Source organism: Colletotrichum truncatum, assembly GCF_014235925.2.
Source record: "Colletotrichum truncatum strain CMES1059 chromosome Unknown Contig_0006, whole genome shotgun sequence".
NCBI classification, from domain to species: Eukaryota; Fungi; Ascomycota; class Sordariomycetes; order Glomerellales; family Glomerellaceae; genus Colletotrichum; species Colletotrichum truncatum.
The window spans coordinates 113,021-131,357 of record NW_027222403.1 but is presented as its reverse complement, the minus strand read 5'-3'; the positions used below and the strand labels follow the sequence as shown (position 1 = coordinate 131,357).

Below are 18,337 nucleotides of genomic sequence, written 5' to 3'. Positions count from 1 at the left end.
TCATAAGCCACCTATCCTCAAAACAACCGTCAGCCGCCCTGTAGACTGAATGGCTTGATACAGTTTAGTTTACTGATTAGGAGACGTCTGTTTTATTACATCTACTAAGACCATCTTGCATGTCGGCATCTACCCACAACCGCCAGACGTAGCAGCTGCCTTGCCAATCCTCTTTCTATCTTGGTCGCCGCACGACAACTTAGGCCCTGATCAGCCATTACAACTTGGGGTCCCTTGCCATTTCCATTCTGCGTGCGCAAAGACATGGAAGAATTTGGCAAAATGGCTTCTAATCTTTCCCCGACCAACTCCACCACCGAATTAGCGGCACCTGCTCATGACACTGCTTCCAATGCGAGCAGCAATTATGGCGGCATCGACCCTGAGGTTGAAGAAAACCTCTATATTCTACCCTATGTCTCCGATGAGGGCTTGCGCGACGACGCAACAGATCGCCGGAAAACAATCGGATCATCTCAAGGCGAATACTATCCTCTCCCCGCTGGTTTCAACCTCGGCACAGTTTCTGGTTGGTTGCTCGACATCTCGAATATGCCGCTTTTGTGACGTTGTCTGACTTTTCCTGTCCGTGCTAGACGCGCACTCGCCGCCTGCCACCGATGGCTGCCGACTCCTCTCACTCCCATCCGAGCTCATAGACACGATTCTTGCTTACCTGCCACCTTGCGACTTGGCAATCGTATCCGAAACTTGCCGCAGTCTTCATGCGCATGCTACATCCGACGTTCACTGGTATCAAAGAGTCCAAGTCAACGTACCGGGAACGAAGCTAGAGACACCATACCCGTGCAGCTCGTACCGCGAGCTGTACGCTGCACATGACCCGAGGTGGTTTTTGCCGAAATACAAGATATGGTTTTGCGACCGAGACCTTATGGGCAAGATGATCGTTGTGAGGTATGACCAGCGGAGGGGCTGTATCGAAGGTTACCAGCTCTTGGCTATCAGCAACCGCACCACATACCAGCACTGGCCTGCCGATACTAGCGTCATGATTCATGCATTTGAACCTCGTGTCAAATTACATCTCGACAAACCGGTGCTTCAGTTTCACGTACGTGACCGCGACGATGGATCTGCATTTTACGAGGCTATGAGAAGTCGGTTTGCTGCAGAGGTGCCCATGGTAATTGATGATCGGTCAGATGCTATGTTTAGCAACTTCCTAATGGCTCGGCCGCTGGATGCGGCAACGGCTACTTCAAAGATGGGTACACCGTTTCCTTACGGTAACGTGTGGCCTCCTCCCGCCATACCTGCCCGGCATCGTGTAGCCGGTATCGCCTCGGGGTTGGATGCTGGTCTTTCACCCACCGATTTACCAACGCAGCGAGCCGAGGCATCGGATCAAGCGTTCCGAATCCGGCAGTGGATGGAGATGGCAGGCACTCCAAGACCAGGTATGTTGGTGGGCGCGGGCCCTATTGGCCTGATAAGGGCGATTCATGCCAACATGGCGATTGGGGGGCGAGGTGTACCTGGCGTACACATCGGCGAAGAAGTGGTGACATATTCAACACTTGATCCTGTCGTGTACACTCCCACACCGCTCAAACCGTGGCGCGGTATCTGGGTTGGGGACTACAGCGGGCATGGCTGCGAATTTTTGTTGATCAATCAGCCAGACGATGAAGAAGTCTCTGATGACGAACTTGGCCTTGTACGCGGCGCCGATGAATCTGACAACGACTGGGCACACCGTCGTACAGAAGCGAGGGTGCACCGAGGTCGTCTTGAGGCGATCAAGCTTACCGGGGACCCGAATGTGCCACGAGGAGAGTATACTTTCGTTGCGGACGATCTGGGCGACGCCGGTTTCGTTGGTTTGGCCCAAGAACCCCCATTTCAGGGCACGCGGGTTGTAAGGAGCAAAGGGCATGTGGCGGGTACTGGGTTTCTGGAAGGTTTGTGGAAGAAGAAAACGCCCTTCCAATCTTGACTTTTTACATAAGCTAACCGCACTGCGTCTTTTAGACAGATACATCGAGTCCCAGCTCATGCTTATTTCGCATAACCGGCTTGCTCAGTACTGGGTCACTTTTGGCCATATCAGTTTCTTTGAGCGAGTGAATATTGACGAGTTCATAGCTCCTTAGCGGAGAGAACCTCGATGTTCTGACTACTGCAATGGACTCGCTTATTCGAGACTGACCAAATCAGCGCAGAGGGTACTCATGATGGATCACGCACAATTGATATTGCAGTATTGATGCCTTAACGAAATCTAATGTATACATTGAACATGGCAAGAAGGAATCTAAAGAAAACGCATGCTATCTTATGTCTAGTTCCTTTCAGTGGTGTATTATTTCCGCCCAACTTGATCTCCCTCGTGGTTAGATAGATTCCTGCTTCTTTAATGCTCGAACTGAGCTTGACAACTGTAGCCCCGCCACCCCGCTAAACACATGTTGAGAGGCGATTGGCGCCGCACTCGTCAATTCAATTTTCCACGCCATTTTTCTTCTTGTTTATCGTGCCCCGTTTTCATCCGACACCTCGTCCCGGAACAATCATTCTCAATTCAGATTTGATTAAAGCTTTCTGGAGGTTCTATGACGCTTTAATCAAAAGACCTTCTTCACGTGCAATTTTGAGCCAGCTGGGTGAGGTAACCTAGGCAGATCACTGTCACTTCCTGCTCTGACGCTCGTATAGTGCATTATTTTAGTCTCTCATACCAACGTCATTGCTCCCTGTCCCCCCCATTTTTTAAGCCTTATTCCTTTGAGGCGCCATAGCTTCCCTCAGCCTAAAAGGTCTCTCCTACCTCGAAACACACGGTTGAGGATCAGTTTCAAAACTTTGGTCTTCTGCCAAGGCTCTACACCTTGAGACGACACCCACTCTTACCTTTTCATTGTTCACCTCAATTGCAACCACACTCGAAGTACGTTACAAATCGGTTCATCCTTTATCATCATCACTTTACCCTGCCAGCCTACGTCTTCCGACGACAGCGCCCATACCGATCATTGCGTGTTGGTCACCAAAGCTAACAATTCGAAACCTTACAGCACATTCTGCGACTCTAGCACCTCTTGCATCGTCATCCAGGTCCAAATTCGGATCAAGACCACCACCGCTCCTAACTATCAGTAGCAACTGTTTGACCGACTGATTCAAGAACGCCCAAGAACATATTGAAACTCATTTGCATTTAATCCTTTTAAGAAAGGCATTCAACTCACAATGACTGACAAGTATATCCTGCGGGTCACAGCTGGCCCAAATTACGACGCAGACTCACAAGTCGAAGTACCCGTCAACAAGCCACAGCCCATCAAGATCAGCACTGAATTGGCCGACATTGAACTCAATGTGCGGATACAGAAATACGCTGGTTTGCCCCGCCAGTCGCCCGAGACATCGTCTTATTTTTCCACCGAGCCACATGCGACCAACAATGACCAGTACAGCATTTCATTCCGCTTCACACCTAAGAAGCCTGAAGGTGCCACGGGGGAGGGCATTTCTGCCGCTGACCTTCAGTTCGGCAATGATTTTGATCATCCTATCAGAGACCGTCTGCCTCCCGGCTTCAACACGGCCATGAACATCGTCAAGTGGTGGATTGACCCCGGTCTAGAGGGCGACGCGTACGCTGATACCCCGTATCTCTACGGCCCAGCCTTGAGTTCCTTTAATGTAGTCCATGCGGGTGCTGGTACCTATGATGAGCAAAAAGGTGGCCTCTGGTTTGAAGAGGGAGGCGACGACGACGGTATGGAGATGAGAGAGAAGATCGGGGCACCCACCACGTCCAAGGAGCGCATGAAATGGGCGCTCAGGAAAGACAGCAAGGAGCAGTGGCTGTTTGAATACGGGAAGACTTACGGCATGGACTTTTTCAACCCGTACCTTGACTTCTCGAACCTCTCGCTCCGCCTGCCTGGCTTCCAGCTGGCCATTATGAAATACTGGGACGGACAAGGCCTACGGTGAGCATTCTCCTTCCCTATCTTCCAGTTCGGAAATCCTTAGTGTGTTCATATGCGAGTCTACCCCCGTCACTGTCCAGTCCATCGCGCTCAGTCCCGCCCGGCACTTTGCTATTGACTACGGGAGCAAAATTCAGCAACATGGCGCCAAGGGAGTGTCCGAATTTTCTTTGTTCTTTTCTCATGTCATTCTTACTCTGCGCAGGGAAGGAGAGCCAAAGCGCTCACACCAGCTTAGATACGTTCTTCGGAACCGCTCGACCGACCAGGTCTACCTTGTCATTCTGTTCACCATCCATTACCAAGCCGACATCAATGAAGACGGCTCGATCAAGGCCGGAGCGGAAGGGCCCAAGGCTGGTGACCTGCCTTCGTCCTCCGAAGACCACCACAACGCCCACGACGAGACCAAAGCCCTTGATGAGGCTAGAAAGCAAATGGGGCCTGCTTCACACGAGACCGAGACAAATGATGATGATGTAGACTAAATGAGATTACAATGGCCGCCAAGTAACAATAGAACATATACACAGATAATCAATCAACAGGCATTTATAGATACATTCGACCATGATGCTTAGAGTTTCTTGGGCATGCTGAATCTCATATATTATGCTTGATATCTACATCTATATTTTGCATTGTATGCTTGCTCATTAATAACAACCACGGTACTGGCCCAAATAGCCGTCCCGCTGAAAGCCAGAGCACTTTTGAGATATGCTCATTTATATATACGATGCCGTCACCGGCGATTCTGTCGTCATGTAGTTGGCGTAACTGCTATGATTTATCCTGTTTATGCATAACTGACCATCGCTCACGAAAAGCTGTCAGGAAGATCGGTGTTTTGCGTTGTTTCACCACGCCCTTTCATACTTTGACCTTTCAACCCTTGAATTCGCCCAGCGATGTCGGTAGGTGTGGTACGAGCTGAGCGCGGCTACGTCGAACGTTGGTGTAGAACCATGCTCACCTCTGTGGCTCCAGATTCTTGGTCGCCCACTATTAGTTTCACTGATCTTTAACACAACAGAGAGCGAAACAACTCACAATGGCAAATTTGCTTTTGGCTCGGATTCTCTCACCAAATATGACGAGGGCCCATGGTATGATGGTTAATCCAGTAGCGATGCCCCCGAGCAAAGCCCCCGCGCGAGCCTCGCCAAGATTGGTGAATAATGCCCCCGTGACGAGGGGAAAGATACCGCCCAGTATGTTACGACAGCAAGACTGCGCTGCTAGCGCTGAGGAGGCGAACTTATGGTAGATATCGGCGAAGTAGTTGAACGTGGCCAAATAGACTGAGTAGATTCCCCAGGTGGCGAATCCGATGCCGAAAGCGGGTGCAGTCCAATGGTACTCCCGGCGAGCCGTGAAACCAAATATGAATAGGCCAACGGGCAACAATGTGGCCGTAACGCAAGTAAAGTAGAGACGCGACTCTGGGGCTTCGGCAGGAAAACGCCGCCGCATAAAGAGCCAAAACCGAGACGGATGCTTGAGGGCAACATCAGCACGCCACTGGGGCAGCTTCAATAACTCGTCTTGCAGCACTCCAACGATAGTGGCTACAACAGAGCCAACAATCATCGCCGTGAAAAAGTAGCCCGATTGCTCAATATCCATGTTCCTCGTCCTAGAAAAGGCAAGCGGTATGCTTCCGAAGGTGCAGTACAAGACAGCCCACGCAAATGCACACCAAATAGAGAAGAAGAAGACCACTGGCTCCGTAAACAGTAGGTGGAACGGTCTAGATACTGAAACCGAGATCATGGTGACTAGAGATGCTCTCTCCTCGTCCTCCGTTACAACCCACCGCAGTCTTTGCAGCGATAGTTGGGTGGAGCAACGAGGACTGGATCGGCATGTTGCTGATGCTTTTTCAGGTCCGGAGCAAGAGCATCGTTGCGTGTCGGTATCTGAGGATGTATCCGTGGCATCATTGTTCGTTGAGTCCTGAAGCCAGAATCCGTAGTGTCCAGCCGCCTCGAGTTGTTCATACCAGTTGTTGATGGCTTTGGCTTTCCTCGAAAGTAGGACTGAACCACGGCTCTCCTTAAAAAGAACGGCGAGCGCGATGACAAGGACAGTGTCAATAATGACTTGGTGCCAGAAGATCCATTTCTAAAACAAGAAAGATGTTACCATGGATGTGTACGCCAGATAGAAAGCATCGAAAAATCTTACCCATGCCATTGTCGTGTTATTGGCTCCCATGCGCTTTACCATAACAGAGGCAACTAACGGCCCTGCCCCGGTCCCTGCCAGAACGGCACCGCTGAATATCGCCTGAGAAGGTGTTAATTTGTTATCCCATTGCGGTAAGCTTTCAGTAATTACCATAGGAGTGTTTCTTTGCTCCTTTTCCCACAAGTCTGCTATGACGCCGCCTATGACGGAACTGAAAACAGAGCCGCCGACACCGACAAGGAAGCGGGCGATCAACATGGCTGCGAGGTTCGGTGCCACAGAGCAAACGGCCTGAAACACGACGTAAACAACTCCCGATATGACGAAAACTGGATACCTCCCGTATAATTCCGACAAAGGTGCCAAAACCATGGGCGAGAGTGCGAAACCTATACAAAAGGTGGTGATGCCGGCGAGCATCGCCAGGCGGGTTGAATCTAGGTCATGGGCCATGATGGCCGCTGGTGGCGAGTAAGACCCAGCGGTGTAGGCAGTCAAGAATGTGGCGATGCACGAGAGCACCAGCAGCAGATACTTGCGTGAATGCGGCCATTCTAGAGGAGAGGTGAAACGAGTCAGATCCGGTGCGGGTGGTAGCGACTGTGGCTCTGGCAACTCGAAAAGTGCGGGCTCAGGAATAATGGCTTCAAATGTCAGATAACGATAGACAATGGGGCTGCGGCTGTCAAGACGAGGGGTATCTGGGCCAAGTTGAGAGGAGCTAGGTGGACGTGACGGTAGATTCATTGCAACCCCAGAGCCTCGCGGCGTCTTTTCGATGTCGTGTGTTGTTGACTTCGACATGGTCGATATAGAGGTGTAGATACAACGACAGTCTAAAGGCGTTGGCTACCTAGTCAGAAAGAATCTGCAGGCGAAATTTTGATAGCCCCAGAATCCATGGCCTCCACCGCAAAGGCGAAAAGATTTTTTTCTTGAACAAAAAAAAAAGCGCAGAGTCAGGAGAAATAAGTGACATCCTGGAGCCAGTATCGTAGGCGCTGGAGGACGTTATATTATAGGACCGGATATGCGGACTAGATCAACGGGAATAAGAGACCCGTTCGGCTGTGCTCTGCCCTGGTCTTTGAGCGGTCAGGGTCCTAGATGTTTGATTGGAATGGAGAATGGAGGCTCGATGCTTGGCACACGGAACCTCGAGGCGGGAGGAAAGCCGGCGTTACCCTCGTACCGTACGGAGCACTGCCAACAGATACCTCCAAGTTCTTGTTTACCCACCGTGCCTGGCACGCGCATACTAACAGCAGGGGGGTCAGAATGATCTATGATTCCTAGCAGAGATACCCCGCGAATCTTAGTCTCGAGTTCGGCGAAACAAATCTCGGCATGATGTAAGTACCGTACTGAACCGGCCGCAAATGCCAGACGGGATGACTTAGGAAACACAAGGGCTAGCAGGTAGTAAGAGGAGGACCATGGGCTTTCCCGTAGGGTCTGTTGGAAAGATGTAGGTCACCGGTGGGCTATCCATACCAATTCTGTCACACGAATGCCGCGCTCTCCTAGTTTAATGCTTGAAATGCAAGACACACCCCATTCACATCAGGATGCCACTGGCTGGAGAGGGCCAGGCCGAAACTATAAGAATGGAAACCATCGGATTCAGCTAGGAAAGCCCCCCTCCTCCAAGCTGCCAAGAGCCATGGGTCATCTGGGGCAAGTCAGCTAGCTCTTTTAGCGAGCACCTGAATCGTCCGTCCGTCCGACTTCCCCGCTTGGTGCACTTTATCCTACCCATCTGGGGAAAAAACGGCATGTACACGAGCTTTCGTCTTGTTCCCATGTTATTCCCGAACGCCTAGACGGGTTGGGCATGCAGCCTTAGTGACGGCACATGGGTAATGAGACATGTACGCGGATCGGCTATCGGCAATACTTGCTGCTGATGTGATTGTGATATTGAACCATTGGCCTGGGCAAGACGCAACAAGATGAACTAGGGTCGGGACGAGGGGAAAGAATATCAATTCCGAGTGAGTATGGCTTTATCATGAGGAAGACGGAATTCTAAGTGCATGAGACGAATTAATCATCATTTATTCCCGTAACTATCACTGTCCACTGTTGGCAACGAATCCCTGTCCTTTGCTTTGGTCCCCTGCGCAGTTGAGACCTTATATCCACTTCCCAAGCATCGGATGCGCTGATGGCTGCTGTTGACGCTTGGGCTACTCAAGGTACTCATACAATTAGACGGGGATGACGTCAACTCCACTAACTGGTGTTAAAAGAGTACCCCGATGTAATTTCCAGTCCCCTCCTTTCATCGCCCAGATCACCATTATTCATCAGAACATAACATAAAGCGGCGCTTGGTAGCGAGGCAGTCATTTTCAGTTTGCATTCCGAAGACGCTGGACATACGACTCCGCAGGGAGCTGCGCAGCGATGCGTCGCATCTGGTGCCACTCCTGAGAGCGAGGATGGTTGCCATCGTTGTCGAATGGAAAACTTGAATCATCTTGCGAGGGGGCGAACTGGCCGTAGATAGGTGAAAACTGGGGAAGCTGAGTGTTCTGGCCTTGTCTTCCGTCAAGATCATTGGAATCTTCCTCTTCAGCCTGCTTCCGGCGCAAGAAAGCACTGACCATGCCAACGATGATGCATAAAAGAATGAAACCACCAACAATACCGCCTATGACGGCGATGAGTGTAGTGGTCTTAATGACAATGTAGCTTCCGTCAGGCGAGGGAGCACCAGATGTTTCTGAGCGAGTGGTACTATTATACTGGCTCGAAGAAGCTACAGTCGACGTAGCCTTTGCCTCTGTGGTGAAGAATGTGGTCATGTCTTCAAGGGTGGACGTGGTGCTAGGCTTCGGTGTAGTCATCTCTGTGGCCGCCATAGTGGCTAACATCTCTTGTAAGTAACGTCACTGAAGAGAATATGAGACACAATTCATATACTCACCAGAGGTCTTTCGGATACGAGTCTCGATCGTGCCGCCGCTATGCCACTTGCCAACCTTCGCTGACGTTGCCTCAGCGTTGTCAACATCGCGAGTCTGAGTGACAAAGACAATACGCAGACGACCAGTCTCTTCTTCTTCATTTGGTCGCTCCATGATGGCTGCTATGTATGCGAGACTGACGACGAAATATTTCCGCAATTCCTGCCTGAATATCGCAAGACACGCCGAGGGTTAGGCAAGATAAGTAAGCCGAGGAAAACAAGATATGACCTACCAAGGGAGTATAGCAATGGCTCAACTTTAGCCAAAGAAGGAAAACCCGTTCGAATGGAAAAGGACCGACCGCAATGCCAGGCTCTTGGAAGCTTGACACTGCCAACAGAAGGGAAAGTGGGTGAAGAAAGAAGGCAGAAGGGATTGAGTGAGGACTTTTCTCCTCTGGTTTGGAGGGAAAGATGCCTGTGAGGTGACTTATTTTCTCTTGACTCTAAATCTAGTATCCTGGGACGAGTCGTGAGAATGGGTTGGTCGAATAAGGCCTACTTCCTTGACGGTCATGTGATAGGCATGCGAAGCAACCATTATATTTTTACTTTCGCCTTTCAGTCTTTGACCAAGACGCGTGCCTAGCATGGGGGGGCTCTGTGACTCGGGCAGGTAAGCAAAGAAGCATCATCTGGGGGGTGTGCAAACAGAAGAACAACTAGTCACGATGGGCGGGGAGGTGTTACGCCTTGCTTTGTACACCAGTTCACATATCTTGCTGTAAAGGGGTTGCAACAAGTACTGTTACCTCTGGCGTTCTTATTAACACAGCTACGACCAGAATCAGTCTATTGCATGGTTCAATAACCAAAAAAGACTCAGTCATCCACGATAAAGACTTATCAGTCATTGCTTAGAATATATGCACTTTCCACTGGACCAGTCACTTCTATCTAGAGAACTCCCTCGATGAGCTTGGGAAACACATTTCCCCCGAGGATCAACGTCTTGAAGCTGCCCTCTTCTACAACTCGGCCGTCTTCTACCACGACGAGACGATTAGCCATACGCATCATCTCCCTATCATGCGTCACGACCAGCACGCTCATCTCGCAAGCCTTCTGGTCTTCCAGCACTCTTCTAATCGTCTCTCGGACAAAGCCTGCCGTCTGACCGTCGAGTGCGCTTGTCGGCTCATCCATTACCAACAGTCGTGGCCTCCTTGCCAGCGCCCTAGCTATGCAGATACGTTGTGACTGACCTCCTGAAAGAGTTTGGCCCCCCTCGCCAACAATAGTATTGTACCTTTGGGGTAGTGATATGATGAAGTCGTGAACATCCGCAGCACGAGCGGCTTTTTCCAAGTTATCGTGGTGACGCAACACAGATGTATCCGGCAGTCCATAAGCGATATTCTCCGCAATCGATGTAGGAAAAAGAAATGGGGTTTGCGGTACAAAGGAGATCAGTGAGCAGACCTGTGACCATTTGGTACGATGCAAGTTGATTCCAGCGCAGGTAACGCCTGCCTCCTGGCCTCGAACTGCCCAAGGTCGTTGAGATGGTTCATATAAACCCAGAAGGAGAGCGATGATAGTACTTTTGCCACACCCTGAAGCTCCAACTATGGCTGTGAATGTTCCTGCTTCTATGCTGAAAGAGATATTGTGCAAGACTTGGTGCGTAGGACGAGACGGAAATGCAAATTCAAGGTTACGGATGATGATCGGAAACAACGAGCTGAGACCTTGAGTCTCGACAGGCTGAGGCGTCTCTGCTAGTGCTGTGTTGGCTAAACGCAGCAACTTGGTTGCCGCAGTTTGCGAGACCGAGGCTTGTGGCATCATGCTAATTAATGTGCTTGCCTGGCCAACGCAGAAAAGAAGCAGATTAGCGACTTGTTGGAGGCTTCCTGGTGACATCTCGCCATGATTAGTAGTAAGGTAGCTACCATACCAGAAGACGAGTGCGATGACAAAAAAACTTGTTGACTGGCTCAAACCAAAAAGTGGTCCTGTTCTCAAGGCCCTTTGCAGCCCGAGTTCATACGTCGACTTGACTGACACGCCGTGACGTTGGCTCAAGTAGCCTTCCAACGTGAAAGCTTTAGTTACTCGGATGTTGATTAAAACATCTCGCATAAGCGATGCAGTTTTGTTTGCTTCCTGACTGCAAGCCCACTCCCATTTGTCATTTATATTGGCTAGCAACTTGATCGTACCCAAAATGATTGGTGTTGTAGAAATTGCAACCAGTGTCAACCTCCAAGATATTGTCAAAGCCCAGGTTGTCGAGGCACCGATTATCACAGCCAACATTATGTTGATGGGGATGAAGCGGGAGACTAGACTTCTCATTCTTTCTGCATCGCCGTCGAGGCACTCATTAATATGACTGGATGAGTTCTCAGGCCTATCGAACCATGATTTCGGCTGCAGGAGAACCCGCTTCTTTCCTTCTAGGCGGAGAGAGTCGACCCAGGCTTGACCTACAGCCTCCATGAAAAACCGTTGAAGGTACATGCTGACTCCGATTACGACGGCAACTCCGATCATGTAAGTTGACCACTTTTGACTGGCGGCTTGTCGATCTCCAGCCTCCCAGAATTGAGCGAGGAGTCGAGCGAAGCAATAGGAGAAGACAGGATTACAACCAGCAGCTATTACACAGGAAATTACACCCGCAATCAGCTTGACCCGGCTTCTTGCAGATAGATGCGGCCAGACAGTTCGAAATATGGCACCGAGGGGGATGTTCTCAACTTCTTGTGTCTCGTCCTTAACAGCTCCTGCTTTTTGTTTGCCATATGTTCTTCCACACTCTCTTTGATTCTCAGGACTGGCAGCTGGAGAATAGTTCGGAACATTTTTCATACGCTCAGATATTCCTCTTGATACTCGCACAGCTTGTCCAGAAATTTGAATCATTTCCATGAATGAGCGACAAGAGGTTGTGGGTATCTTGGATTGCCAGTCTGTTTTCGTGTTGACCTTCCATTCTAGCTCGTTGGGACCTGTTGGCGGAAGAATCATTTTACTGCACCTAACACGTGAATCTCGACAGGCTATACTTGAATCCCGTCTGCTGGTGGATGCTGAGCTCGTCTCAGTTAAACTAGGCCATAGGGAGGCAGCTCCTTTCTCCAAATGCATATGGTGAAAGCTTCTTTGAGAGAGTCCTCTTGTGACTTCATGACGCATAAAATAAGCGTCTAGCTCGCTTGCATTGTAGCCAGCATCACTGGTTACTGTACCAAGGGTGCCCTTGTCCAGTGCAGCTTCATCATGAGCCAAAGAAAGATGCACAAAAGCACCGTCTGAGTCCTCCGATATGTTTCCACAGGTGCCTTCCTGTACAATACGGCTGTCTTCCAAGACGTAGACGTAATCTTCCTTTTCTACCTGAGATATGTCATGAGTAATGATGAGCGTTGTTTTACCCTGCCGCCAGGTGCGAACTGCCTCCATTATCAAATGCTTGCTTGTTTGATCCAAGCCACTTGTGACCTCATCGAGTATGAGAATCGGAGGGTCCCGTAACCTTGCCCTTGCGAGTGCAAGGCACTGTTTCTGCCCACCACTAAGCCCACTCCCAACTGAATCAATGACAGTGGCCATCCCCATGGGTAAAGATGCCACTGTAGACTGCAAGAGAGCCATGTCACAGGCTCTTCTCGCATCGTCCATGGATACATGTGTAGGAGAGACATGGCCAAGGGTGATATTTTCGAGAAATGTGCCGTGGAAAACAACGCTGGCTTGCTGGACTAATGTCACATTCTTTCTAAGCCATATCTTGTCCAAATCTTCTACTGGCTGTCCGTCAACAAGAATCTGCCCAGACGAAGGTTCATAAAAGTTGACCAGAAGGTCACCTAATGTACTCTTCCCCGAGCCGCTCTTGCCTACTATAAAGCAAGTCTTGCCGGCAGGGAAATGAAACGAGGCTTTTGTAAGTACTTGCTTTTGCGCATTTGCTGGATAAGCAAAACTAATCTGTAAATGTTAGTTGAACACTCGTAGACTAAAAGGGCTTTTCTCGTACATCCTTGACTTGTATTTCGCCTAAACAATAACGTGGTTTGAGGAGACCGTTCTCCGTCTCTTTTGATGCTAGATTTCGAGAGCTTTCTGTCATTTGAGACAGATATTGACCAGCAGACATGCCCTTAAGTAGAACCAGCCATTGAGGGATGATGTTCGAGAGACCTTGCAATGCAGTCAAAGTAGCGTAGAAAGTAGTGAGGATTTGCGCTGCGCTCAATCCCTTGGTGACCAACCAGAGACCAAACCAGAAGCCCGCAAAAAATAGTACTAAAGTCCAACTTTGCATGTAGGCCACTAAAAACGCATTGTAACAGGCCTGTTGCATGTACTGCTTCTTCGAGGCCTGTATTGCACGATGATATTGTCGCATCTCTTGGGCAACACCGTCATATACCTTGACCAAATCAATACCGGTGACGGAGGCATTGACTTGCTTTGATGCTTCGGCTAGATGGTGTTTCTGTTTATCAATAGCGATCCCAATCTTTCGGTTCACGATGCAGAATATCACAGCGGACAAAGGAACTGAGGAAACCAAGACAAGAGCTAGTTTCCAGGAAAAAAAGAATGCCAAAATGAGAGATGCAGCAGAGGAGACGACATCGACTGCTAAGAGGCCGAATATATGGGATGTTGATGTTTGTAGTTCATGGATTTGCCTGGGCAAAGTCAGTAACACGTCGATCTCGGCTTAAAAACGTTATTGGTGAGAATTCACGTTTTAATCCTGAAAAGGAGACTGGCAGTTCCATCAACTTGGCCATCATACCAAACCATGTTATAGCGAAGAAGACTGTTAAACACAATCTCTCGTGCCCTCTTGGCTTGGAGCTCTCCAAAAACAAGCCAAAAAGACATGAGGGCAGTGTTGGCTACCATTGCCCCAAACCCGAGGAAGCAAATAATTACACACCATTTTGATATTTGAGAAAGAGCCTCTTTGGAGTCGAAAGTACCTTTGCCGTAATTGGTAAGAACCTGAAAGACCTGGCCCAGAGTGACTGCATACGCGGTTCGTACCGCCGCGCAGGCGCAAACGGCAGCAAGAGCGGCAGAGAGTGTGCTCCAATGCTCACGCTCTGTAAAAGCGAAGAGGTGTTTCCAGGTTGCCATTTTCCGTGTAATTCGCTCTCTCGATTCTTAATAATTTACTAGCCTCCGATTAGAATGTCCGGGGGCTGGACTTCGGCTGGCACACAAAACAGTCAAAGTCAAGAGTCTTTCCTTGCTTTGAGATTAGAAGCTACTAGCTTATAAGTAGAAACAAATCAAAATCGAGACACATGCAGAATTGCTCCCCACTGAGAGAACGAAGACCCTTGACGTAGATGGCCAAAGCTGACATGCACAATTATTGAGGCATCTATTTTCTTTGTAGTCAGAAGTTTGCGACGCTGTTGCACGTCATCAGTGCAATCACATCACTGCCGAGGGCGGGTGTAGTATAGTCAAAGGATGTCAACAATGGTCTTCACTGATAACCAGATTCTAATATGAAAAATGGCCCTAAAGGTTGATGTGTTGTGTTTGCAACTTCAGTGCTTTTTTAATATACGTCAACGAGGTAGCTTTCATCATCCAATGCAATTCCTTTGATCTGAGACCACATCAATAGCTGCCTTGATCCTTAATCTGATATTCAAAAACAAGGGAGGGATATAGCAACATGGCATAGGACAACCGCAAATGAATATGATCAAACCAGTCTTTGTTTCGTGTTTTGCCTATGACCTATTGAGCTGTAGGTCTTGGCCCAAATGCGTTCAAAATCGATTGACCCGAAAAGATTCCGCTGGAAGCATTCTTTGTTGCGCAGTCACACAAGTCTTTAATGTTGTTTGTAGCGGATGGTATCGTCTGTGGCAATAGGTGATGCTGATTATCGTTTGATGCGAAACTCGGCCAAGCGTAGACAGCAAAGCTTCTAAACGAGGCCCGGTATATCTATCGTTCGTCATACGCTACATATGAGGTGGACTTTTTAGAGATGGCGGAGGGATTGCGGACCCCGGTACTACGCCGTGCATTCATCGGCCAGCTTACGATTCCCCACATGATGTCCAACTTCGCAGTCGATGGCAAGATTGAACTTCAATATCAGGGTTGTATGGTACCCGTCCAAACCGGAAATCGAGTTTGATAAGGATTTGTGAAAGGTGGCCGTTGCGAAAATCATCCCAGTGTTGTATGGTTCGCGGAGGTCTCGACATCACCATCTAGCACAATGTTGTATTTAATGCGCTTATGCCTTCTCTGCTTGAGCCTTCTCATAAATCCAGTCGTTCAAGCCCTTGCGGTTCCTTTGAAAGCTGGGTTAGCGTCAAGGCCACAGAGAAGAATGGCGCACACGCTGATATGACTGCTTACCTGGCAATCTCAACAGCATAAAACTGCATCCGGGGTACTGTTTTCCATAGTTAAGCGACGGGCTCCAGCAATCCGGGAATGCGTCAACCACGCAGAAAATCTTACCGAAAATGACCTCGTTCTGTCCATACTCCCACTTCGGGTTGGCACGAACCATGGTGCCGAAGTTGTAATCGTCAACCTTCTTCTCATAAGCCATCATGAACTTCCTCCAGCGGTCTTTGCCGTCCTTGCTCTTCATCTCATCCTCGTTGATAGTAGCAGCAGGGTCGAATTCGGGGAATTCCTTCTGGAAATGTTCGTAAATCTCGTCATCGATCTTGGTCAAACGCAGCGTAGAACCCTTGACCTTTTCCAAGATCTTCCAATAGGTCTCCATATGCTGCACAACTATAGGGAAGGCAAGTCAGCTTTCGGGCGGTTGAAATCGAATTCGTAGGTATTAAGTACCCTTAACTGCGAACTGCTTCTCGATCTAAGTGTAGAAGACAGGAGTGTGGTCAGCGCATAAGGTTGTTGCTTGGTCAGGAAGACGGCGGCCTGTGAAGGCAAAGACTCACATCCTCGAGGTTGTCAGCCTCCTCGGCATTGAAGTTATTAGGGACTTGCGCGGACATATTGAGTGATTCTAGGAGTTGTCGTTTCTCGTTGTTCGTACGACGTGGTCGAAAAGTTGTTTATACGCAAAATGAACTCTGCCCAGTGCAGTTGAATGGTGAATGGTAAAGCTGCGAATATTGATGGTGGGGCAGTCACAGCCCGATAAGACCAGCACAATCGCGGGGTTTTCATTGCCTTATTTTTTTTCTCCCCAAGACGCATTGACGTCAACCCACTGTATTTACACTGTACTCGGATCCACTTTCTCTTTGCATTCTCACCTGTGCTTCACCGAAATGCCAGTATCCTCAACCGCTGTCATTTAAATGAGGACCATTGTTTGTAGTGGTAGTGAATAAATGCCCTGCTTCTCTTCGCATTCGCTTGTACAAATCTTCCATGAACTAGAACTGCTTGGTAGCCATCAATCATATCAGTATATCCTTGTCCTGTTGGTCATGCTAGTAGCCTCTGACTTACTGACGTTTCCTAGCAGATGTTTGCGTTGTACCTATAATGCTCGTCTTTGCCGGGCCTTGTCTATTTCCATCAGGATAGTTAGGTCTTTTTCTTGTTATCTCTTAGGAAGCGGTGTTCTTTCCACATGTTGGCGATCCGGTTAGGGCCTCATGCCCCTGTCTCGCTTTGACAAGCTTCGTCGAATCCTGTGCACCAAGCCTTGCACTCCATTCTCGAAGCTGTCAACATCTTGGGCTACCATACCCTTAGTCTTACTTGCGGTCTCATACGAGCAGATGCTGTTCGCCTTATTCAAGTCGTGTTCCCTGGAAGTACCATCCATATACTCAACCGGCGGACAAATCGACATGTACCCTGTGGAGGGGTTGAAATAAGGAGGCGGTAGCTGGATCGCGCCCTCGGGGGAATAGAGACCATGTAGGTAATCTCTTGTGTGGTCGTCGAGTGTAATTTTTCCGTGTCCTGCATCAATCCAGGAGGACTGCCCTGGGAGCCGCGGCCATACAGACGATGGCGCGACTCTGTATGAGTGGTGCCTAAGACTGTCCTTGTCTTCAGAAATTGGGAAGATGCGACGCAATAGGGAATGCGTATACTGGTTACTAAACCCAACCAGGCGCATTGAGTCGACCCTCCAAGCCAGTTTCACGAGTGGTTCGCACACCTCGAGCGCTTTGTCCGGGCAGTAATAGATGCGTTCCTCCGCAACTTGGGTCACCCGACTCTGTGCCAGCTCGTCTTTATAAACTTCCTTGCCTGTCGCCGAACTTTCGGTATCCATTAGGGCAGCTCTGTCTGGCCGCTGGCCATAAAAACGCCGGCAGAGAAGGACGAGACTCTTGATCGGCGAAGTGCGCTTCATCTGTGTTTCAACAAACATGTTGAGAAGGATGTCGAGGTTGACTGTTCCCGTGCGGAGTTTATAGGCATGAATCCCAGGACCAAAGCCGAAGCGGGTCATATCAAGCTCCAGGACAATCACCTGCATGAAGTGGCCGTACCTGTTCAACCACAATGTTGCCAGAGGGTCAAAATATGTATTGACGAATGGTGAATAAGTGATATGAAATTGCTCTGTCATCAGAAAAGCAACCATAATGTCGGCGTGAAGGGCAAATGAGGCTCTCAGATATGGCTGCAGAGGTTCGAGGGCGTTTGCGAGTGAGGTGAATTCGTCGTCTTTCCAGACCTCTTTCGTTAAACGACTATGGGTGAGCGAGATTGGTAGCTCAGCACTGTGGTCACTGACCAAGATTTGGCATATCTTGAAGCGAGCAGAAGCTGAGAGTTTGAGATAAGGCGACGTGGGCGACAAATCCTGGGTTCGATTGCTATCTGCGAAAAACAGCCCAACAGATCTACCGAAGGCATCATCTATGTCACTGGGGCTCTGGCCACGACGGTACTTATGATAGACGATGTCAACGACGCGGTCCCAAGGAGGAAGATTGTTTCTTGGTACATCGGGCCATCCAGATTTTGGAGGCTCCATGAGCTTGCGAACTGCCTTTGGGGGAAGGCCAGCAGGGAATGGATGAGGCAGTGGTGTCGAGATGTGGCCTATGTGCGCCATCGACTTCTTTACTAGTAGTTGTGGCACTTTCTTTGAGTTAGGGTTGTTTCAATGGTTAGGGATGTAATAATGTTTTCGTTTTTCTCTCTTGTGTTTCTGGGAAAAGTGATAGGATACTTACTGTTGTTGCCTTACCATGGGGACCGCTTAAGCAGATATGTGGTCTTGTAAACCCCGGATTCTTCGATGCAATCTTGA

At 49.3% G+C, this 18,337-nt stretch overlaps 7 protein-coding genes across 7 annotated transcripts; 2 read left to right on the top strand and 5 right to left on the bottom strand.

Annotated features, from left to right (window-relative positions):
• Positions 1–264: 264 nt before the first annotated feature.
• Positions 265–2,117, top strand: CTRU02_209297 (F-box domain-containing protein; the record flags this gene model as incomplete). Its single annotated transcript, XM_036726867.1, has 3 exons — positions 265–529; positions 597–1,925; positions 1,996–2,117. The coding sequence occupies 3 exons, from the start codon at positions 265–267 to the stop codon at positions 2,115–2,117; spliced, it is 1,716 nt and encodes a 571-aa protein (XP_036581576.1).
• Positions 2,118–3,213: 1,096 nt separating this feature from the next.
• CTRU02_209296 (F-box domain containing protein) lies at positions 3,214–4,450 on the top strand (the record flags this gene model as incomplete). Its single annotated transcript, XM_070205238.1, has 2 exons — positions 3,214–3,962; positions 4,006–4,450. 2 exons carry the CDS (start codon positions 3,214–3,216, stop codon positions 4,448–4,450), a joined length of 1,194 nt encoding a protein of 397 aa, XP_070060886.1.
• A 484-nt stretch (positions 4,451–4,934) lies between these two features.
• CTRU02_209295 (MFS multidrug transporter) lies at positions 4,935–6,959 on the bottom strand (the record flags this gene model as incomplete). Its single annotated transcript, XM_036726869.1, has 4 exons — positions 4,935–4,955; positions 5,016–6,089; positions 6,153–6,254; positions 6,306–6,959. 4 exons carry the CDS (start codon positions 6,957–6,959, stop codon positions 4,935–4,937), a joined length of 1,851 nt encoding a protein of 616 aa, XP_036581578.1.
• Positions 6,960–8,509: 1,550 nt separating this feature from the next.
• On the bottom strand, positions 8,510–9,241 carry CTRU02_209294 (uncharacterized protein; the record flags this gene model as incomplete). The annotated part of the gene is made up of 2 exons (XM_036726870.2): positions 8,510–9,027; positions 9,088–9,241. 2 exons carry the CDS (start codon positions 9,239–9,241, stop codon positions 8,510–8,512), a joined length of 672 nt encoding a protein of 223 aa, XP_036581579.2.
• Positions 9,242–10,026: 785 nt separating this feature from the next.
• Positions 10,027–14,232, bottom strand: CTRU02_209293 (ABC a-pheromone efflux pump; the record flags this gene model as incomplete). The annotated part of the gene is made up of 3 exons (XM_036726871.1): positions 10,027–13,068; positions 13,118–13,778; positions 13,838–14,232. The coding sequence occupies 3 exons, from the start codon at positions 14,230–14,232 to the stop codon at positions 10,027–10,029; spliced, it is 4,098 nt and encodes a 1,365-aa protein (XP_036581580.1).
• A 1,129-nt stretch (positions 14,233–15,361) lies between these two features.
• CTRU02_209292 (uncharacterized protein) lies at positions 15,362–16,103 on the bottom strand (the record flags this gene model as incomplete). The annotated part of the gene is made up of 5 exons (XM_070205237.1): positions 15,362–15,419; positions 15,487–15,523; positions 15,592–15,876; positions 15,937–15,961; positions 16,047–16,103. 5 exons carry the CDS (start codon positions 16,101–16,103, stop codon positions 15,362–15,364), a joined length of 462 nt encoding a protein of 153 aa, XP_070060885.1.
• A 602-nt stretch (positions 16,104–16,705) lies between these two features.
• Positions 16,706–18,139, bottom strand: CTRU02_209291 (alpha beta hydrolase fold protein; the record flags this gene model as incomplete). Its single annotated transcript, XM_036726873.2, has 1 exon — positions 16,706–18,139. One exon carries the CDS (start codon positions 18,137–18,139, stop codon positions 16,706–16,708), a length of 1,434 nt encoding a protein of 477 aa, XP_036581582.2.
• Positions 18,140–18,337: the final 198 nt, after the last annotated feature.